Source organism: Notothenia rossii, assembly GCF_949606895.1.
Source record: "Notothenia rossii genome assembly, chromosome: 11".
NCBI classification, from domain to species: domain Eukaryota; kingdom Metazoa; phylum Chordata; class Actinopteri; order Perciformes; family Nototheniidae; genus Notothenia; species Notothenia rossii.
The window spans coordinates 55251477-55274812 of NC_136910.1; the positions used below are offsets into that span (position 1 = coordinate 55251477).

Genomic DNA, 23336 nt, shown 5'->3' on the forward strand with positions numbered 1-23336 from the left:
TTAGGTATTTGAGTTCAACATGTAAGAAGTAGAAAGTACAGGTATTTGTGTTCAACATGTAAGAAGTAGAAAGTACAGGTATTTGTGTTCAACATGTGAGAAGTAGAAAGTACAGGTATTTGAGTTCAACATGTAAGAAGTAGAAAGTTCAGGTATTTGAGTTCAACATGTAAGAAGTAGAAAGTACAGGTATTTGTGTTCAACATGTAAGAAGTAGAAAGTACAGGTATTTGTGTTCAACATGTGAGAAGTAGAAAGTTCAGGTATTTGTGTTCAAAATGTAAGAAGTCAAAGTAAAAGGTCGTCAGAAAAATAAGTAGTGGAGTAAAGTACTGATACCAGAAACATGAACTGAAGTACAGTAACAAAGTATTTGTACTCCTCTGGTTTTTAGAGAGGAGACGCTTTTCTTTCGAGCAGTTTTTTCCAAAGTCTCTGAACTTCTGAGGCTGCTATAGTTTATGACTCAGGAGTTTAAGTTCGAAAGGGGGGGAGGGGCAGTTGTTGGGGGTCGGAGTCATTGGTTTCTCTGGTCTCCTTGCTGCGGTTTCCTCACATTTGGCAGGCAGACGAGTGCATTGTGCGCGCCTCCTCTGTGATGTGGCGTTGTGATGATGAGTAAGCACTCGCATGATGGAGTGGGTATGTGTGTGGTATCTCTGCCTGACACATGGCCACGAGGAAATTGAGAGGCGGTATCCACGAGGGAGTTTGGGATATATATTACGAAGCGTTTCACAGGCCAAACCTTTTTTTCCCTCGGTCTAATTAGAGGACAAGCCATTTACGTAACCTCTGAAGAAGTGATGTGTTCAGTGTTACACATCTGGGTGAATTCGACATGGGTTTTGGTTCCAGCTCAAGGATAGAGTAGTCGATGAACCCACCCTAACGTTCCTAAGGTTTTCCTTTCTTTTTAATGGTATTAAAGTATTTCTAAGGACCAATCTTTACCGGCTGGTTTTAGCCGTCTCTCAAAGCTTCGATTCATTTAAATGTAGAATCACACTTTGGAAAGTCATAATTAAAACAGCATTGATGTAAAAAGTAGATATTTTAAAAGGGACAGTTCATACCTGTACTCTTTGGCCTCTATTAGAACTAGTGCTGTGTACCTGGACTCACATTCAGGTTCAGGTCCGGACTCAAGTCCAGAGGTTCAGGTTAAGTCCGGACTTGTGTCAAGTTGTGTGAGTAACTAAAGTGAACTTACTGTGAGCTAATTATCAATTGAAAATAAACTCATAATCAACTCAAATTCAAACTCGTCAGGTTTATTGTGCCCCCTTCCAACTTGTGTCTACACCATGTCTTTTCTAGAACTCTACATGTGTTACTAACTACACAACACAACTACATACATAGTGATGTACATACAAGACTCAATATGCAAGAGTACAAGTCTATGTGTTCTTGTTCAAGAACAACAGCATATTGACATTGTCTGGGTGAAGTGTTGCTCTTTCGGCAGACACTATATCACCATACATACAAAGGAGTTAGCTTAGCTACACTACCAAATATGGCAACCAGCATCCCACGCCAGCTTCCCTTGACGTCACACAGATCTGGCGAGCAGTTGCGATATTTTGCGAGACTTCGTGAGCTCAGTAATGGCCGCCATATCAGAAGCCAAAACAATGTTTTTCGTCTTTTCTCAGCGCAAATTTCTCGATCTATGGAAGGTTTTAGATGGTTTAGAACACAAAGGAGAATATACGTAAGTACCGGTTCCTGACGTTCCGGTTTCAACCGGACTTGAACCGAAACTTTTTACAAGTCCAGTACCGGTTCCGCGTACCGGTACGCAGCACTACATACACCCCCCTTAAATTCGGTTAAACTCCAGGCAAATACTGAAAATCATCAAGACAAGAGGGTAAGAAAAAGAAAAAAATATATTTGTGGTGGCTGTTCGAGGTGAAAGCAATTCAAAGACACAAATAGCAAAATAGCATTGGTTTCATCAACAACTTCTGTGAAAGTTAAACGAGAAACACCAACTGAGTCTGGGTCAGTCAAGTCAGCAGCACTGTCAGGGTCTGGGTCGGTTGGGAGAGTCACACTCACAGGGTCTGGGTCGGTTGGTAGAGTCACACTGTCAGGGTCTGGGTGGGTTGGTAGAGTCACACTGTCAGGGTCTGGGTCGGTTGGTAGAGTCACACTGTCAGGGTCTGGGTCGGTTGGTAGAGTCACACTTTCAGGGTCTGGGTCGGTTGGTAGAGTCACACTGTCAGGGTCTGGGTCAGGTGGTAGAGTCACACTGTAAGCGTCTGGGTCAGGTGTTAGAGTCACACTGTCAGGGTCAGGGTCTGGGTCAGGTGGTAGAGTAACACTGTCAGGGTCTGGGTGGGTTGGTAGAGTCACACAGTCAGGGTCTGGGTGGGTTGGTAGAGTCACACTGTCAGGGTCTGGGTGGGTTGGTAGAGTCACACTGTCAGGGTCTGGGTGGGTTGGTAGAGTCACACTGTCAGGGTCTGGGTGGGTTGGTAGAGTCACACTGTCAGGGTCTGGGTCAGGTGTTAGAGTCACACTGTCAGGGTCAGGGTCTGGGTCAGGTGGTAGAGTCACACTGTCAGGGTCTGGGTCAGGTGGTAGAGTCACACTGTCAGGGTCTGGGTGGGTTGGTAAAGTCACACTGTCAGGGTCTGGGTCGGTTGGTAGAGTCACACTGTCAGGGTCTGGGTTGGTTGGTAGAGTCACACTGTCAGGGTCTGGGTCTGGGTCAGTTGGTAGAGTCACACTGTCAGGGTCTGGGTGGGTTGGTAGAGTCACACTGTCAGGGTCTGGGTGGGTTGGTAGAGTCACACAGTCAGGGTCTGGGTCAGGTGTTAGAGTCACACTGTCAGGGTCAGGGTCTGGGTCAGGTGGTAGAGTCACACTGTCAGGGTCTGGGTGGGTTGGTAGAGTCACACAGTCAGGGTCTGGGTGGGTTGGTAGAGTCACACTGTCAGGGTCTGGGTCAGGTGAGTGAGCATCACTGGCAGGGACTGGGGGTCAGGTGAGTTCATGAGCCAGTCCACAGTGCGATCGTAGCCATCTTCGTTGTCCACATGCACAGAGACTTGACCACTTCCACATTCCTCATCCCCATTATCTGAGTTGACAAACGAGGCAGGAGTTTCAACCTCGTCCATGAAAAGAAAGTCAACCGGGAGAAGCATGTTCCGATGCACAACTCTCTCTTTTCCAGATTGGGCATCTCTTATCCTGTACACGTTAATCCCAGCCCTCACCGACACAACATCATAGGGCGTAGAAACCCACTTATCAGCAAGCTTTCTTTTGCCCCTCTCACCACGGTTGGCCAACAAAACTCGATCACCCACAGCCAGCGGAGAACCCTTGACTTTGCGGTTGTAAAGCCGAGCATGACGGGCTTGCTCATTAAGGCTGTGATTTTGAGCAATCCTTGCAGCTTCACACAAGTCCTGTCTCAACTGAGAGACAAACTCATTATTGCTGACCACTCTTTTTCCCTGTGAACACCCTGAAGACGCAGAGACATAAGCAGCGATGGCGCCCTCTCTCCTGCAGGCGTACAGGAGGCGCTGGTGGATGGCGGTGACGGCGGAGCTGGAGAACCTGCTGTGTTCGGCCGTGCTGCTGGGATGGGGCTCGCTCCCACCTGTGCTCAGTGAATGAGTCCTTAGTCGTGTCTTTGGGTAACTCTTCTGAAGGTGACGTTGAGTGGCTCTACTGCGTGGACCAGGAAGAGATGCTGAATCTGGGCTTCACAATTGGGTCCTTCTTGCTCAGTGCCACCACCCTGTCACTCGGGATCCCGATGGACAGGTTTGGGCCACGCCCAATTCGCCTGGTGGGCAGTTTCTGTTTCGGCCTGTCCTGTGTTATAATGGCCGGGTCTGCCTACAATCCTCAGGTCCTGTCAGCGCTCATTTTCTTGGCTGTCTCCTTTAATGGCTTCGGAGGCATCTGTCTGACCTTCACATCACTCACGCTGCCCAACATGTTCGGTTCTCTGAGCTCCACCATTCTGTCTCTGATGATCGGCTCCTACGCCTCCTCTGCTGTCACCTTCCCTGGAGTCAAGCTCATCTACGATGCAGGTGTGTCCTTCAATGTGATCATGTGAGTTTGGACAGGCCTTGCCGGGTTCGTCTTCTTCAACCGTTTCCTCAACTGCCCCACTGAAGGCTTCCCAACCCCCGACGAGGTAGACTACAGTAAGATCCTCACACTGCAAGAGACGCCTTCATCTGACCAGAAGATTGTCGCAGAGAGACTCCACAGAGAAACTCTCTAATGGAACTGACTTTGATTCTGCACCCAAGTCCCCTCCCTTCCACCGGTCTGTGTTCTCGCCCATCTTCCTGTGGAGTCTGGTGACGATGGGGATGTCCCAGTTTAGGATCATCTTCTTCATGGGAGCGATGAACAAGATGCTGGAGTTCATGGTCACCCACGGTGAAGAGTTTCCATCTGACGAGCTCGAGATAGAAGAGAAAGTGAGTTTCTACTCGTCCATCTTCGGCACACTGCAGCTGCTTTGCCTGCTCACATGTCCTCTGATTGGATACTTCATGGACTGGAGGATGAAGGATTGCACCGATGAGAAGACTGTCCCCCCAGACGCAGAGCAGAGACAGACCAGTTTACCCACGAGAGACCGTAAGATCCAGAAAGTGACCAACGCCATGAGGGCTTTCATTTGAACCAACCTGCTGCTGCTCGCCTTCGGAATCTGCTGCCTCATCGACAACATGCCTCTACAGATCCTGACCTTCATCCTCCACACGATGGTCCGAGGCTTCATCCACTCCTGCTGCGGAGGACTGTATGCTGCTGTATACCCGGCCAATGTGACACTTGGGTCCTGCTTTGCTGTTCCTTTCTTGTACTTCACCGGAGTCAGTTTGAGATATCAATCAGCTTTTATTCTGCAAACCATGGAATAGACACACAGATCCACAGTTTAGCCACAGTACAGTGAGATGTTGCTCCAAAGCTAAGAATCCTCTAACACTCTTACAGTGATCATATAGTGGTAAAATTTGTTTAGAGAAAAATGATTCTAAATACAAATATAAAGAAACCCAATAACATTTATTACAAACATACAACTATTTAGTTTGTAATTGTGATAATTGTGACAATAAAGATTAATCAAATTACTTAGATGAACAGTATTCAATAAAACATTTAACAGCTCAAAATAAACATACCTGCAAACCATGGAATAGACACACAGATCCACAGTACAGTGAGATGTTGCTCTACAAAGGAAAGTTTCACATCAGTGACATAAATGCCACATGCACTCCATAACGTTAGCGGCTAACTAGTTAGCGGGAAAACGGCTCACTCTCAGTTTATGTACAATTCTTTTAAAAAGTGATACACTACGGCATCTAAAGACATTTAGCTAAACATAAAATATAACCAATAAATGCAGATAGATTATACACAGAATAGTACACGTAGATCACAATTATTATTATATTTACAACTGAGTGAACAGAGCAACAACTCACCCAAAGCTAAGAATCCTCTAAAACTGACGGATTCCCAAATGCACCACATTCAGCGCAACACTAGCTTCCGGCTGCGGCTTTTCAAAAATAAAATAAAATGACAAAACTATGGCTGTAGTCCCAGTTTAACAGGATTTAATAAAACAAACATTCATTATTTACACTGTTACACTTGCAAAGAATATAATATGTTTATTATACGGTTACATGTCACTTTACAGAAGCAGGTTGACAATAAACTACATGTCCCACAATGCATCTCGTTTCGTGACATGCACACTGAAGAGACTTGCAATTATTTGCCAGGACTTCTGCTTTCAGATGTAGTTAATTACTAAGTTATTATCCTATCCGATAATAATCCAATTCAGAGGCAATAGTGTAATATAATACATTATTGTATATATATTACCATAATGCTAATGTGGCCCGCGATGAAATTGAGTTTGACACTAGTGTGTGATCTGCGTCATTCATTTCTTTATTGCTCAGAAAAACACTGCCACATAAAATCTGGTACCTTACATAATTACAATATAGTTAACTTTATATTTTAGCATTATTCACCAGCTATTATTTGCCTGGTGATGACATTCAACTGACATTGTTCACATTACAATTTATTTTTGATGTATTGCTGAAAAGATAGAGGCGTGTACAGTTATTCACTCGGCTGAACTCATGTCAAAAAAACATCTGCTCAGTTTCTCATTAGGATGCATGTTACAACACGAAAGAGTTCTGTACATTTGGTATGCAGTAACTGAAGGAACATGGTGTCATAAAGGTCTGCAATGCACCTGGTGATACAATTTTGTCCTGAGACAGAAGTGTAAACATTATAATAACTATGGCAGTAAGAAGAAGCTCATATTATAACAGTGGAATACATTTCCTTTAGTACCGGCAGATTACAGTTTAGAAGCAAATGCTTAAAAAAAAACACAAAACATTGCACTTTATCTGAATGTCCCATCAGAGGAAACGTAACCTGCTCAGGCACTTTACTCCCCCCCCCATGAAGGTCTGCCCAACACCGATTGGAAATGCCATTTGGTACCATGACGTTTCCTCAACTGTACCCAATCGTTTTTGGAACCTTTCTACTAAAATTCAGGGTCTTGCCATGCCTTTAAAGGTCACCGATTATGTAAAATCCTCTTCTTCATGTCTCTTCTACATCAACATGTGAAAGTTTCAGGAACAAAGATTCTCTCTCTTTTTGTCCTGATCCATTTCTATAAAAACCTGTCTAAAAATGAGCTGATCAGATTATGGCCACTTTATGATGTCATAATGTTTTTTTGACTTGTGTAACCATTGGCCAATCACCAACCAAGGTACCCCCCCCCCCCCCTTATATTATGGAAGATGTTCAGTGACTCTCGAGAACAAAATGACTAATCAATATGGGCTATTCAAGTGTTGTTCTGCCTACGTGAGCTCAAAGCTAAAAAAGAAAATATATTTCAGTTGATTTACAGACGTCTTTTTCCCAATTGAAGTCAATGGGGTAGAGCCTTCTGGGCCCTATGACCTCTTGAACTGAAATGGAAGTTGTAGTAACACCGATTGGATACTAGGTCGACTGTAAATAAGCGTTTTTTTCTTGCCTGATTCAACTTCAGAGGACAACCACATTCTAATAGCCTTTCTTTAATCACTTTAACGTTGTAAAATGCCCTAAAAGCTGAATCCTGATTTTTTTATTTTCTGTCTTCCATTCATTTGAATAAGCAGAGAATGGCTGCTGTATAGATGAGCTGAATGGAGGAGGGGCTTAATGGAAACGAGGGTTCACATGCTCTATGGGCCTGTTTTAGTTTTAAGGAGTCAGGCCATTTTGGCTTCATGTGCCACTGGGCAACTTTTATAGGAATAAACAGGGACTCGCCTCCATTGCTGTATCCAGTTCTCTTTTAACAACCATTGTTCAAGTGCAACTTTTTGGCCATGACCTAGGTAACGTAAGGCAACACAGACTTTGCTGAAACCAGTTCTTTGAGGTCTGGCGTGGTGTGTTAGGGCCTTTAGAGTCCCTTAAAAAAACAATTTTGTTGTCAAGCATCTTAAGAGTGCAACACAGAAGATTCTTAACATTCAACACTTTCTAAGACGATTGTTCTGGCATGTTTGATTCAATCAGACAATAGTGAGCAGTCAGGTAGGCATTACATTTTAAGGTCAAAGGTTAAAGCCAATGGCATAGTGATGATAGCTGCTATTAAAGGAAAGATTCTATCAGCTGTCCACTGTAGTTACCTTTTGATGAATGGAAGAAATGCAGGACAGTCTTGAGCTGCTGAAGGGTTTGGCATTAGTAAAAAAATAAATAAAACAACTACTTGACTTACTACTTGAAATTAGAGAAATAGAGAACATGCTAAATAATGTTAGCAAAGCAGTACAACAGGAATCATTTGGGCAGGGACAGTAAGCAGCCATAGCTTCAGGTGAGTAGAAAGGAACTACTCATTAGCCGCTTTCACACCAAGTACTTTCCCGTACTTAGTTCACTTCCCAGCACTTAGTACCCCCATGGAACTAAAGAGCAGATTGTGTTCCCACCGTAATAAGTTCCCTGAGGGATGATTACACGAATGAAGCCGCTGACGTCACTTCTTCTTCTTCTGCTCTGGGTTTACTGGCAGGCCGCAAACAACTTCACGGCGTATACTACCGCCCGAAGTCCCTGGAGTAGGGGAATGGTTTCAGTAGAAGCTGCTGGGACACCTCCTCATCACTCCACCGCTCCCATGTTTTTTTTTTTGTGTTGCCATAAGTTAGTCTCTCTCCGTTGGTGCGCGGGGCTAATGCTGATGCTAATAATGCCAATGCCAGTAAATACAATGGCGGCTTAAAAAAACTTTTCAGAGTTTTAGGCGGCGTGGTTTGCAATTCACCCAGCCAATCAGAAATTGGAACTTTTTTCTCCCCAGAAAAGTACCACCTCTCTAGCAGGGACTGAAAAGGAGGGAAAGTTCTCATGAACTAAGTTCTTTTTTTGGTGGGAACGCAAAATCCCAGGAACTATCGGAACTAAAAAGGGAAAAGTACAGGGAAAAGTACTCCGGTGTGAAAGCGCCTAATGAAGATTGACTCTTTTTCACACACATAAACACTTACAGATTGTATCGTTGCAGTCCATGCTGCTTCTCGTGGCACAGCAACTATATTCCACATTCGCAAGACTCTATAGCGCATTCATGTCACTGGTTAACTGCTAACAAGCATCAATTACAATACTACTTCGAGCGATATAATTACTAACAAAGAACTGCTAACAGAGCACTTATATACTAATAAAGGACTGGCTTATCTAAAGCCAGTTGAGTAGCACTTGAAATGTTTTAGCTCTATCAAACCTGATGTACTTATATGATTCTGTTTTCTTGAAGGTTGTGTCTTCCTGGTCGAATGTACTTATTGTAAGTCACTTCGGATAAAAGCGTCAGCTAAATGCAATGTAATGTAATGTAATACTTGCAATCACCATCATCAGGTATTTTGGGTGATACAGCTTGGTCTTTGGTCATTGTTCAAAAACCAGAGCTTGGGACTTCTCAAAGTAGGTAATTTACACATGTTATATAAATCAGCGGTTCCCAACCTTTTTCAACTCAGGGCCCACTTAAAGTGGAACTATTATGCTATATTGGAAAAATATATTGTAGGGCCATACCTATAAAAAACATTTCTGTGAAGTTTTTTTGCATAAAATACCAAACAGTTCACCCATTGTAGCCATGCCTCATACTGCTCATACCCCTTTTTTGCGAGGGGTTTTATTTTCTGACGCTGCGTGAGTTCCCCGACGCACCGGGGACACATATTGATGTATAAAAGACACACAAAGTGCATTTTGCATGATAGGTCTCCTTTAAGAATCTAAAAAATGTTCGCGGCCCACATTCAACCATAAACAATACGGAGGCTAAATAAAGTTCTGATTGGTTAATTCAGAACATATGACACTGTGTTAGTCCAGTAGTACAGAGCGCTATCAAGGACTGTACTGACTAAGGAGGATCGAGAGAGAGAAAGTAAAAGATGTTAAAATAAAAAATCTTAATAATGAATTGTTTCCACACATCATAATGTTTTGCAAATTATTTGGCGGCCCACTTGCAATGCGTTCCCACAGGTTGGGAATCGCTGATATAAATGTTAAAGTGTGGTCCGTTAGCGCCCCCTAGTGGCCCGTGAGTATATTGGTAAAATGTCACATTTTAAAGTTTTCCACACTCTCACGGGAATATCTCCGCAATGGAGCGAGCTTAACTTTCGATTGCATGATATAGCCCAGCGCAACACCTTCGTCACACATGTTGCCATGTTGTCTTTTACGAATATTTATCCATGCTGGAAGTAGATTCAGATGTGTTAGGAGTTAGATAGAGATTATTATCTAATATATGCATCCAATGAAGCATTGCATGACATCTGTTGATGATCAGAGGCTGTTATTGGGGCTGCATAAATGTTTTTTTATTTTTGTTTTGTAGGCAGACCATGCAGGCCAGCCCGATGGTCACCAAGGTTCATGTTTTAATAGCATTTTTAGAAAAAAAGCCCAGGCGAGCCTAACATGGGCAAAAAGGGCTTAGACCTCAGAGAGTTAAACTTGGGCCTGCGACCATAGTTTTACTGTATTTTGTTTTGAAAATCCACAGCGGAGGTTTGTGTCGTACTACATGCGGTGTATTTTGCATATCTCTCAGTAGCCAACGATCTGTGAGTCTGTTGGCTCGGACATAAACTCCGTAATAAATGTAGTCTACATTTCATAAGAGGTGTAAAACCTGAGCATTTTAAATCGCATTTGAACTAAATGCTTACATAATCTGTTGTATTGGTATTGTTGATTTAATGTGTGAACGAGGTGAGAAGGTTTAGCTGTCATTATTAGGCTGTAATTTGTTATACTGTTGGAGTGGTAAGCAGGCCTATTGTTTTTGGATATTTGTGGAGTTAGATGGTCCGCGAGTGTTTTTTTATTGGTTAAGTGGTCCTTGGTATGAAAAAGTTTGAGAAACACTGCTCTAAACCAATCCCTAAGAGCTGGAAGGTTACAAAGCTATATGTTTGCATCATTGGCACAGCAGTTAACAAATCAATAATTCTGAAACTAACTTCCTTAGTTGGTTTAGAACTGGATAAGGTAGCAGACACTTGTCTTATGAAGGCTTCCAACACGTTGACACAGCAATACCATACTTGGTTACGTCATGTTGTATTTCCTCTGGTTTCTTCCCTGCTGTGTCGTCAGTTTGGATTTTTGTGGCCTTACTGGATCGGTCCATTTCAGTTTTCTGCACTTTCTGGATCAGTTTGTCCAGGCTACAAAGAGCTGTTCTGTCACACCACAACATGTGTCCCAGCAGCCTGAGCTACACCGGTGTCGAGTCCAGGAGAGCTGAAGGGTCAGGATGCGGTTCTGTTGTAGCCCGTCTCTACGTGTTTCTCCAGCCACAGCTCCGCTAACTGCATTGTCGATGCAAACGTACTTGCTCTCGACCCAAGGCACATCTTGTATTGCTTCTGCTCAAGACTTGTGTTGCAGTGGACAGGATGATAAAGGTGAACGATTCCTGGTTCTTGACTGCGTAACACTTTCAACCCAGAATTAATCACTTTCGTGTACAAGTCTACGTCTTCCAATCCCCAGCCTAATATCGAGGTGTCGAAACCTCCAGCTTTTATCAAATCACTCTTGAAAACACAGGTGATTCCAAATCCGTAATCCCGCCAGAAACCACTTTTCTTGGTCAGCACAAATTTGTTTTCTCTCGGGGCTTTCTCAGAGTACACTATCTTGGGGTTGTACTGGCTAAAGACAACAGGGAAGTAGACTTGTTTCCCTTGGACAGCATTTTCTCTGCAGCGCTGCAAGGCATCCCCACTAAAGATGAGATCAACATCGCAGAAGAAGAGTAAGGAGTCGTTATCCAGCTGTGAGGAGCCCAGCTCAAGAGCAAGGCCTCGTGAGAAGTTGCCTGTCATGGGGATGATTGACAGGTCAGCTTTGGGATACTTCCTGCTGTAGTCTTTCATTAACGGAGCATGTTTTTCCATGTTTTCATTGTCTACCAGTATGATGGAGAGCTTAACATTTTGTTTAGGTATCAAACACACTTTCTCAAAGTTCTCCATAAAGCGGACAAAGTTCTCGTAGCGACCTGATAATGGGACGAGGATGTTGACTTTTCTTTGGCTCTGCTCCCACATCTCCCTGTTTGATTCGTAGACCTGGAAAGGTGACAAAAACTTCAGAGAGTTGGACAGGAAAGAGAGGGATTGTGACTCAGAGTTGATGGCGGCGACGAGTTCAGACACGTCTAACTCTTCAGTTTCAGTGAAGAAGGGACGACTGAACGACTGCTGAAGGTAAGCGTGTCGTCTCACGGGCACTGTTATCTTACGTCCCTTGTGTTTCTTGTAGAGAAGCAGTAAGTCTATGATGTATTCTGCGCCATGCATGGGATCCACCCTGTAATAGCCGTACTGGATCTCCTTAAAGTCGATTACACGGCCGCGTGTTTTGGAATTCTCGTTAATCATTTCCATGACCTGGCGTATAACGTCTTCCATTGCAGTACGAAGCAAGTTGCCAAGGCTCTGCCGGGCCACTTTGTTCTCTGCAGCAGAATAAATGTGGCGACTAGTCAGGAAATCCCACTCAATGACATCATTCCTATCGCCTGGTTTAAAGCGCATGTAGGAAGGAGAGGAGCCCAGCTGTTGGTCCTCCCACAGCACTTCACTATCACTCAGGTGACTCATCATCAGGCCCTCCCGGTGCAGCAGGATGCTTTGGTAACAGAGTCTGGAGATCTCCCGGCTCATCATGAAGCTGTGCAGACGGTACTGGTAGGCCGGCTTCTTGTTGGGGTGGAGTGTAATGGCGTTGTGGATCTTGCTGCTGTGAAGTTCTTCAATGAAACCTCTCTTGTTGTGTTCATAGTTCTCGTAGAAGAGCTGCTGCATCTGTGGAAAGAGAGGGTAAGAGCATGGATCATGTCCTAGAACCATAATAACTCTCTAACTGTCATAAGGCCTAATGTTTTTCCAAGTCCATATAAACCACTGCACAGGCAATAAAACTGAGCTTTGTTGTGGAAGGGACTGGCATGCTATGATTTGACATCCCTAAATAAGCAAAACAAAATAAGTTGTCATGCTTTTTGATTGAATGAGATATCTAATTAAACTGGTACTGAAAACTGTTTATAAGAAGGATATTATAAACCTGTAAAGTTTACCAAAGTTAATAACGTAAATGTCCCCAATACAGGACAAATAAATAAAGGATTTCTGATAACTGAATCCAGCAATACTTACCATACTTCCTCTCACTGAATGTTGACTTTATGACAATAAATTTCCCTGAAAGAACCGCCTCAGTTCTTACCTCATACGACCACACACACTGTGTTCCTCCAAAGCGTCGCACACAGCGGCCAATCTCCACATCCTCGTGGGTGGTGTACATCTCCCTCAGACAGGTGCTGATGTGAGGGACCATCCTGCGGAGAACCTCTCGACTGAATATCATCCCGGGGCCCCCCATGCAGAAGTTCTCTCCGGGCTCCAGAGCCAGGCGGCCCAGCTCCTCGGCCATGCCCAGGCCCGTCTGGCCCAGGTACTGAGGCTTGCTGCTGTTCAGGGAGCGCAGGAACGCCTCCAGCTTCTCACCTGCAGTAGGGTCAAAGTGGAACAGATGAGTTGGTTTAAAACGTATAGATAAGATACGTTTATAAGTTATGCCAAACGTATCAACTCAATAAATGTGTAATGTTAAAGGTCCCCTATCATACTGTTTTCATCAATATATTATAGGTCTCAGATATATACAGAACATGTCTCTGATTGGCTGAAACACCAAACAGATCATTGCGGCATTACCCATAATCCCCTCTGTTTCAGCCCTGTTTCCAAAGTGCTGATTCTCTGTCTGTTACTTTAGATGAAAATAAGGAGCCCCTCCCCACGCTCCTCTGAGAGAGATTTAGTTAAAAAGAACTCAATGGTGCTCTAGGAGGAGATTCAGGTGATAAGGGGGGGGGGGGGGGTTACCTTGGTTGGTGATTGGCTAATGGTTACACAAGCCAAAAAATCGTTATGACATCATAAAGTGGCCAAAATCTGATCAGCTCATTTTCAGACAGGTTTTTATAGAAATGGATCAGGACAAAAAGAGAGAGAATATTTGTTCCTGAAAATGTCAGTCTCTTTACACAGAGGGGACACATGTTGATGTAGAAGAGGCATGAAAAAGTGGATTTTGCCTAATAGGTGACCTTTAAAAGGAAATACGAAACTAAGACAATTTTGAAGAAATCATGAACAAAACTGTGCCAGGTTTAGTAAATACATCATCCACACAAAAGCTTCCTTTCCTAAAACACAGCTCTGTGTTTGCCTAACCTCTTGGTTTGTTTCAAACCCAAAGTCTCTGTCTCACTGCTCCTGCGTATATGGGCCATGTTCTGAGATATCATCAATTAACTTGATGAATGTAATGTAACTATTGATAATGGTGACCATAACTTCTATTGTAAAAAGACAGTATCAAAACTGAGTTTTAAACTTGGTTGGATTGGCCAATAAGCAGTCATGTATTAGTCTTAGCTAATTCAGTCAAAACCAGATGAGGGCCCTACCGTGTTTGCTGTAATTTGGTCTAACACATTTGGAATAAGCATCATGTAGGTTTTTGACACAGGGCCATAAACAACACTGACAATAATGCAAAACAGACATTGAGGCCCTTAACATTAGAATCTGGGCTTCGTCTGACTAAAGACTTGCATTTAACGCGCACACACACACGCACACACACACACACACACACACACGCACACGCACACGCACACACACGCACACGCACACGCACACACGTATTCACTCCCAGAATGTTCACCTCTTATGTAAACGTCATCATCTGCCCGCATGAACCACTCATATTTATCCAGGTAGTGGTCGTGGATGTATTTCAGCATCATGAATGACTTCTTCTGTGGAGGGTACGAGTCGTCCACACCTGCCAGCGAGACCACGGGCACGGGGACAGGTAAGTGGATTGACCCGGATCCCTCGCTGGAGAAAAACTCCACTTTCCCGGGGATGGAGCTCACCCAGGTCTGGTAGGCAGCCACGGTTCGGGTATCCAGATACTTCTTGGCTGTCATGACGCCGACATAAAGGAACCGTTTTGGCCTGCCTGTGGTTCTCCCCCCGGTGCTGTTGCCCGGACTGGATGTCCTATCCTCCTCCGGGCTGAGCTGTGGGCTTTCCCCGGGTATGAAGGGACCTTTCCCGGCGGAGGAATCACTATGACTATGGTACAAACACACGGGAGATTTCTTTCCTTTACTCTCCAGAACTTGAGGTACAAAGAGCCACGTAGAAGCGGTGAATCCGAGAAACACGCCGAAAATAACGGTCACCAACGGTCTCCTAGGTTTCACAGCCATTGCTGCTGACTTGCTCTGTGTATCAATGGTACCGTTGTGTGAGGAGGTGCTGACGTGTATCCAGCATCTCTCTGTGGAGCATTACTGTCCTACCTGATATGGAAAAATACACTTTCCACCTCTTTTAGCGTAAATAAACAAACTGACATTCAGAATAGCCCCGTGCCTGAAAGCTCGCGCGTCCCATTTGAAAACTGCACAGTTCCATTCCGACCAGTTAGCGACTACTCACTAACCCAGTTATCCTCCATAGTTGTTTCCACTTTGATGTCCTAGCATTAGGCTAGTCCAAAAATATCCGTAGGTCTGTACCATATACTGTATATGGTCTGGACCAAACACTCCCCCCTCTGTACACTCCCCCTTTAGTTTACCATCGTAGTCTTCTTTGCAGCGTAATGGCTCTGTGTCAGTGACAGCCAGGTATGTAACCTGAGCTGTGTTCATGAACAGCGAACATTTCCACTCGGAGTTTTCCTTCTTCAGACTAAAAGCCTTGTTAATATAGATCTACGGAAATGACGAACTAAAACCTTTTTTTGAGCAGAACCAGTACATTAAGAATGCAAGGGGAAAGTCTGTACACGATAAAAAGCAATAAAGAATTGTTCTAATTCATAATAAATCTCACAGGGACGTTGGTGCCTTTATTTTGAAGGGTATTTTGTTGCTCACATGAAAAGCAGACTTCTGGTCACGTGTCTGTCTGTGTGTAAGGTGCACGAACTACTTATACCAGCAGATGGCAGCAGAGTTAAAGAAAATGTTCAACTAAAGGCCATTTTTTAAAATATAAATACAAAGGTTGAAGAAATCCTGCATTCCTATTGTACTCAAGTAAAACTAGGACGAAAAGTATACTTAAAATACCTCAAATAAAGTACTCATATACTATAGTATGCATTCCACCATGGGGGACACAAAGGGTTAAAGGGGAAAAGTATAGGAAACAGTGGTTAAAGATTATAATGATGGTTTTCAAAACGCCTCACACACACAAGTCCTTGCCATGCCAACATACACATACACCACGACACCAAGTCAAATTCCTCGTACGTATCAACCTACCTGGTAATAAAACTGATTCTGATTCTGATTTCGGAGCCAGGATAGTGTGTTTTTGTGGGTTACCTGGGTCCCACTCACAGTGGGAGCAGCAATCTGATTGGCTGATGCACGAGCTGGACGAACTGGAGTTTAACCAAGGCCAGCACCAGTGTCTTGAATTGGATTATTGAATTAACTGGCAGCAGAGATGGCAAAAGTACACACATCCTTTACTCAAGCAATACAGATACTCGTGTTTAAAAATACTCTGGTAAAAGTAGAAGTACTGACTAAACTTCTTTACTCAAGTAAAAGTAAAGAGGCTTTGAAATGTACTTAAGTAAAAAAGTACCCATAACTAGCAGCTGTTTTAAAGAGTACCTGACCTCCCTTTATATTAATAGAACAATAATGTCATTGTTAGCTAATGAATGTTTCCATGCTGAACAACGGCAACATGACAACGTTTTCATTGGTCCCTCTTCTTTAGAGAAGACCAGGAAATGATGGATACACGGATTGTGTTCAAATCAATAGGCACGCAATGACTCTAAATAATAATGATCACGCCACCAAACACACATTCAAACTAAAGGAACCAGCCTGTTTGGAAAATGTAAGAAGTAGAAAGTACAGGTATTTGAGTTCAACATGTAAGAAGTAGAAAGTACAGGTATTTGTGTTCAAAATGTAAGAAGTAGAAAGTACAGGTATTTGTGTTCAACATGTAAGAAGTAGAAAGTACAGGTATTTGTGTTCAAAATGTAAGAAGTAGAAAGTACAGGTATTTGTGTTCAACATGTAAGAAGTAGAAAGTACAGGTATTTGTGTTCAAAATGTAAGAAGTAGAAAGTTCAGGTATTTGTGTTCAACATGTAAGAAGTAGAAAGTACAGGTATTTGTGTTCAACATGTAAGAAGTAGAACGTACAGGTATTAGGGTTCAACATGTAAGAAGTAGAACATACAGGTATTTGTGTTCAAAATGTAAGAAGTCAAAGTAAAAAGTTGTCAGAAAAATAAGTAGTGGAGTAAAGTACTGATACCAGAAAAAATAAGTTAAGTACAGAAACAAAGTATTTATACTCCACTACTTTCCACCTCTGGCCGTCAGCCAGTGGAGGAGAGGAGCAGAGGAGTAGTGGGAGAACAGGAGGAGGTTGAAGACCAGTCTAGCTGCAGCATTCTGAATTAGCTGAAGCATTCTGATGGTGTTTAACAACTCTCTGTATTTTAGACCAATCACGACCAAGCCAAGTTTCAACAGACTCTACTATTCCTACCTTTTATTCTGACACGCGTCATGTCAGTGAGGAAATAAACACGAATACAATTAGGAAAAGAAGCAACTTGTTTTCAGTCTGAAAAACCTCTGTTCTTGTGACACTGATTTAATCAGAAATGTTAGTTTGTTTATTATTTGACAGCATTGTAACATCTGTTTGCTCTTTTCTAATTAAATGGGATTGTTGCTGCTTTAATAATCTGAGTGACATCATTATTAATATTAATGAATAACTCTATTGTAACATGCATGTTTTTATATATTGAAGTAGTGCACACATTACTTTATCTTCTCCATTATATATTTTACTTTACTATATATTATTATATTGTCTTAGCTGAATACTCAACTCTGATTGGTCAAATTAGAAGTTTAAGAGGTTGTTAAAACTCGATAACACACCGCTGCCAAGAAATCAGTATTTTAGATTGAGATTAAATCCTTTAGAGTTTATAAACGTGTGCATTTGATAATCCACGCTGAACAGCAATGGGTCGTCCTCTCTGTTTAGGCTTCTCCTGGGAAAACTGGGTTTAACATTTACTCTTTATTTAAATACTTAGAAATCTCTTTAAAACATTTATTTTATTCCCTGACGAAGAGGTCTGTCAGGGAGTTCATTGAAACCCAGTAACTCTGTATGTTTTATATGATTATACAAGTTTAAAATTGAACGTAATAAATCTAATAAAAAATGCATTTAATTTTGGATCTGATAAATGATTCGCTGCTCAAACTCGCAGTTGGATTAAACATATTATTTATTTATTTTCCCATCATGCAAAAATAAAAAATCAACAATTTATAACGACATAGAATCAATAAAACAGAGAAGGTTGAACTATAACCTGACATAAAGATCTGAATCTGGGTGAGATCATTTCAAATGTAAAGAATATATATATCTTATTTCATCCAAAGGAAGCAGATCAGCATATTTGATGAACATGATGTTACTTGGATAAAAGTGTAAGCTAAATTATCAATTTAAGAAAGGTTGACAGTATGATCAAAAAGCAGATTATCAAACTCAATAACAACAAGAATAAAAACATGTTTAGAATAAAGAGCCAGCAGGAGGACAGGTTCAGAGGTCAGTGAACGATCCCTTTAAGAGATGTTTATCTCTACCTGCTCTGATCCACTGTCACACACACCTTCAGCGGTAATATCTTCACTTCCTCCACAGTGATAATGTATGGAAACATCTTCTCAGTGAAAGTGTGTGTGAAAGTGTTTATGTGTGTGTTAGTGTCAGGATCAGAGAACAACAACTTTCCTCTGTTCCAGTCCAGATCCACTCTGACCCTCTGGAGCTTCTTCTTCAGGCTGAGAGGAGTTTCTGGAGCCGGTGGTGACTGTGCTGAGTATTGACCTTTACAGAAAGCTGTTCTCCAGAATCCAGACTCCATGGCTCCCTTCCTCTGGACAGACTCTGCTGACACACCAAGTACCCACAATGTACTGTCTGTAACCTGGACATCCCAGCTGTGAGTCCCTGAGTTAAAGCCCTCAGAGCCCAGGACACCGATTTGTTTATCAAACCTCTCTGGGTTATCAGGAAGTTTCTGTCTCCCTCCTAGTCTCACACTGGTCAGATCTTCAGACAGGATGAGTTGTGGATGAGCAGTGTTTGGGTCCAGGATGAGAGGAGAGTAGGATACTATGTCCTTCATCTTGCTCCAGATGTTGAAGCTGAGGTTGCCCAGGTGTTTGGCCTGGTCTATCAGAGCTCCTGAGGGCAGCTGTGGCGCCTCCAGCAGGGGGCGCTGCAGCCTCTCCATTGCAGCCTTGTAGTTGTGCAGGAAGGAGACATCTTCAGCTCTCAGCTCCTCCTCTGTGGCTCTGACTGTGTGTGAAAGAGCTGCTATCTCTCTGCTCACAGCCTCCATCTTCTCCTCCATCATCCTCCTCTTCTGCTCCTCTTCCTCCCTCAGTGCAACCATCCTGGCCTCCTCTTCCTCTTCTAGAAACTGGTGAAGCTTCTTAAACTGCTCCTTAATCTGCGTCTCTGTGTGTTGAGCCTGGACCTTCATGTGACCTGCTATTTGATCACACTTCACTTTAACTTCTTCAAAGAGCTTCAGTTTCTCCTGAAAGGGCTGCAGAGATTTCTGGAGCTCCTCTCTGAGATCATGAGCAGCTTCATCGATGGGTCTGAATCTGTGGTCGGTGTGTGTTTTTGAATCTCTGCAGACGAGACACACTGGCTGCTGATGGTCCAGACAGAAGAGTTTGAGTTTCTCAGAGTGCAGACTGCAGAGAGCCTCTGGAGATCTATGATCTCTCTCCAGTAAGAAGGTCTCACACAGGTTCTTTAAAGCAAAGTTAAGAACGAAGTCCTTTGAAGATTTTCTCCTACAAACTGGACACTCCTTTACTTCTTTCCCCGTCCACCAGGTCTGCAGACAGGCTTTACAGACGCTGTGGCAGCAGGACAGGATGACAGGATCTCTAAAGACTTCCTGACAGACCGGACAGCAGAGATCTGCCTCTAACCTGGAAGCCATGTTGTCTCTGAGTGAAGCTGAAACACAGCAGACAGGAGTATACAGTCAGTCATGACTCCCCTCCCCCTCCTCTAGTGACTTCACTGAAATTCAGTTTTGGCGCTTTTCCACTGCAGGACCTAGCACGGCTTAGCACGGTTCAGTTTGGCCCGGCCCGCTTTCTTTTGCTTTTCCACTAGGGGTAGTTCCGGCTCAAAGGTACTTTTAACTTTTTTTCTGGTCCTCGAAAATCCAGGTTCCTACCGAGCCAACAACCGAGCTGAATATATTAAACTAGTGACGTAAACACTCCAGACTGCTGATTGGTCTGAGAGAATCGTCAAAATCATTGCGCGAGACAGTCCCCAATCGTCGCTTAAGCACCATTTTTAAAACAGACAAACTACCGTTAAACAAACCCATAAAGACATGGCAGCAACAAAAAAAACACGCCGTGGTCGTTTGACGAGGTACAGACGTTACTCCATCTCGTTGCAGATGAAAAAATACAGCGGGGGCTAGACGTCGCAACGCGAAACGACGCCTGGACTCGGCAACGGCTGCAGGATGGTACGTTTTTGCTAACTCTCTGTTCTTTGCTTGAAAGCGTTGTGTCCCTATCTATTGTAAAGCTCATTTCTAACAAACATGCCTATTTTATCCTTACATTTATGTTCGACAACCCATACTCTTATGGAGCCCCGAAGAGCTACGGTTAGCACAGATAGCATTAGCAAGAGCTATTGTTTGCTAACACCATATGTACCATTGTTTACGTCCAGTTTTCTATAGTTAAGTAAGAAATAGGCATGACAAAACGACTGGAATTGTGACTTTTTTTCAACTTTAGATCATCGTCAGTAAGTAAAATAAGCAATACCAATGTGTGGAAATGCTCTGTTACAAGTAAAGTAACGTACCAAAAGTAAAAGTAGTAAGAATCACTATTAATGTTGCAGCTAGTAAAATTGTGTGACATCCTAATATATTCTTGTATATTCTTCATTGTTAAGTAATTTTGCACTTTAAACTGGTATCATAATTATTCATACTTATATTCATTTGTAATTATCCATTTACTTCATGACTGTATATTTGTACATACTCATACATATATTTATATTCATTATCAACAGGCTGGACATAATGTAATTCACTTTCACAATCATTGTAAACATCTAGGGCCAGAACCGTCTTTAGTTCATCCTTACCGTTGTTCTGTTTATACTTATATATTTTATTCTTATATCCTTACGTGACCTGTACCTGTCCTGTGTTTTTCATTCTTATTGCTGTTGCTGCTATGACACCTGAATTTCCCTACGGTGATTTAAAAAAAAAAAATCAATCTTCCAGGCAAGAGGAAACGAGGAGAGGAGCACCTCACAGTCCTGAGGGAGATGCACAGTGCAGATCTGGCCCAGCAGGAACGGTTGTATTTATGTTTATAGTTTGCTTTGTTATTTGCACTTGTTTGATGATTAAACTGTTTGTTTGTAACAAGTATTTTTATCGTGATTTCCTCTGTGTTAAAGGTGGGGTAGGTCATTTTGGAGAAACCAGCTCGAGTGCGCTAGAATTTGAAAATACACAACCGGAAAAAATCTGCCACTTCCTTACAGAGCCCCTCCTCCAACACACACGAACGCGCACATGACCAATGAGGGCACGAAATAAGTTTGTGCACAGATGGAAGGCTGACAGGCAGGTAGGCCATCCAGTTACTTTAGCCGGCTCAGATGATTGGTCGTGCTTTTTAGAGCACCACGGCTTCCACAGATGAAATTTATTTTCGATATTCATTGCTATCGGGATGTTGAGAGCATTCCATGGAATATAACAAAAAGTGTATCTCGAGCCGGTTTCTCAAACTTACCTACCCCACCTTTAACAGTAGATCTAAACAAACAAAACAGACCTTAATTTATTAGAAAGATTTTCTTTTCATGATCTGTTATTTTCTCAAATGTTCTTATTATGGGGCAGTATACAGGTGCTTGAAATTCAAATATTTACGAAATAGTCAATTCTGATCATATATATTTTTTTAATCGTTTGACAAACACATGTATATACATGTTGTATGATTGCCCAAACTCTCCTGTTAGTTTCTTCTGTATTTCGTCTTGCTATACGCAGCCTTTTCCGAAACAAAGTTTGCCTCCTGTAACGTTGTGACATACTCTTTGGTCCGGAGTTGTGAATACCCGGAGTGTTATATGAGTATGTTATATGATGTAGCACAGAGCGCGAATAAAGCACAGTTAACCATACTCGCTGTCTCCTGAGTTGTCTATAATAAAGCACGATACACATACAAAAGGACAACACTATACCTCCTTGCTGTGATAAAAAGCCACATACCAAGAACCAAGTAAACGATCGCTTCCCTATCCTCCATTGTTATGGTGTTATGTGAGTTGTGTCGCTTTGAAGATAACGTCACGGCAGTTTTACGCAGCGTCGCTCCGCCCGCCGAACAGCCGATCGCCCCGCCTACACTGCGTCGTTAACTACCCCAGTTACTAACTGTAATGGAAACGCAGCTTAAAGGTCCCATGTCATGCTTTTCTGGTTATTACCCGTCCCCTTGTGTGTTATGTAGCTTTGTCTGCATGTAAACGGTCTGCAGAGTCACAAACCCTCAAAGTGCACCCTGTAGCGAGTAAAACTCTAACTCTTTATTTTTCCATTTCTTTCTTTCTGGGTACAGTGACGTCACCATATCCAAATGGACCAATCCGTGGAGCTCCTCACACAGCAGGGTCCCTCGCAACACTATCAAACGCAGTGGGGGGACCTTTAGCGTCGAGCATAGAGCTACCTGAACGTTGGTCATAGACGAGTTGGGATCGCGGAGAAACACTCACTCAGCCTTGTCTTTTCTCAGCCGTGCTACTGCGCGGAGTTTCGCCGGCACATACACTGACTGCCTTATCTTTTCTCAGGCTGTGAGTGTGTGTGTGTGTGCTCAAGCTGAGTTTCGCGCTGTCTCGCTGTCTCACAGACCCCACGCAGCAACCAGGAAATGAGACCAGTAATCCAGCTCACACTGTCCGCTCCTCGAGCCTCAAAGGGCGGAGCAGCGAGCCCCGCAACGTCCCGCCAACACGGCCCCCAGACCCCACGCAGCATTCTCATCTGTTTGTCATTACTGGTGTCATTTTCTGGCTGCTAACGCCATTGTAACACATAATCACTGATATTCCACTGTAACGGTGGTGGACTCATCAGAACAGAGTGGGCGAGCTGACCAATCAGAGCACACTGGGCTCATAGGGAGGTGGGGGGGGGGGCAGGAGCTCCAACAAGCCGTTTAGGACAGAGAGTGAATATACTATACAGAGATGCTGTATGAGAAACCAATGTGAGTTTGGAACATTGAACAATGTAAATCTGTTCTAGTGGACCTCAACAATGGAATTATGATCAGTAGAAATGGCCATGACATGGGACCTTTAAAGTGAGCATGGCCTACCAAGGCCAAACTAAACCCTGCCAAGCCGTGCTAGGTCCTGCAGTGGAAAAGCGCCATTTGAGTATTG

The 23336-nt window shown here is 43.1% G+C and overlaps 2 protein-coding genes and 1 pseudogene across 3 annotated transcripts in view; 1 reads left to right on the forward strand and 2 right to left on the reverse strand.

Annotated features, from left to right (window-relative positions):
* Positions 1 to 2993: 2993 nt before the first annotated feature.
* On the forward strand, positions 2994 to 4811 carry LOC307024927 (large neutral amino acids transporter small subunit 3-like; annotated as a pseudogene). Its single transcript has one exon. The product of its transcript is annotated as a large neutral amino acids transporter small subunit 3-like (transcript).
* Positions 4812 to 5048: 237 nt separating this feature from the next.
* Positions 5049 to 15540, reverse strand: chsy3 (chondroitin sulfate synthase 3). Its single transcript, XM_079656753.1, has 3 exons — positions 14419 to 15540; positions 12907 to 13190; positions 5049 to 12482 (listed from the first exon to the last, which is right to left on the reverse strand). Exons 1-3 carry the CDS (start codon positions 14969 to 14971, stop codon positions 10920 to 10922), a joined length of 2400 nt encoding a protein of 799 aa, XP_079512879.1. The 5' UTR covers positions 14972 to 15540; the 3' UTR covers positions 5049 to 10919.
* Positions 15541 to 18045: 2505 nt separating this feature from the next.
* LOC307024542 (nuclear factor 7, brain-like) overlaps positions 18046 to 23336 on the reverse strand; it is a 30601-nt gene continuing 25310 nt past the window's right edge. The window contains exon 3 of the mRNA XM_079658773.1: positions 18046 to 19829. Coding sequence (XP_079514899.1) covers positions 18430 to 19812 — 1383 coding nt within the window. The 5' untranslated portion in view covers positions 19813 to 19829 and the 3' untranslated portion in view covers positions 18046 to 18429. The remainder of the gene's footprint in view (positions 19830 to 23336) is intronic.

Coding starts and splice junctions, on each gene's coding strand:
- chsy3 (XM_079656753.1), bottom strand. CDS start 14,971: ATGGCTGTGAAACCTAGGAGACCGTTGGTGACCGTTATTTTCGGCGTG. Junction 13,191..14,418: donor TGATGACGTTTACATAAGAG/GTGAACATTCTG, acceptor ACCCTACTGCAG/GTGAGAAGCTGGAGGCGTTC. Junction 12,483..12,906: donor AGTGTGTGTGGTCGTATGAG/GTAAGAACTGAG, acceptor CTCTTTCCACAG/ATGCAGCAGCTCTTCTACGA.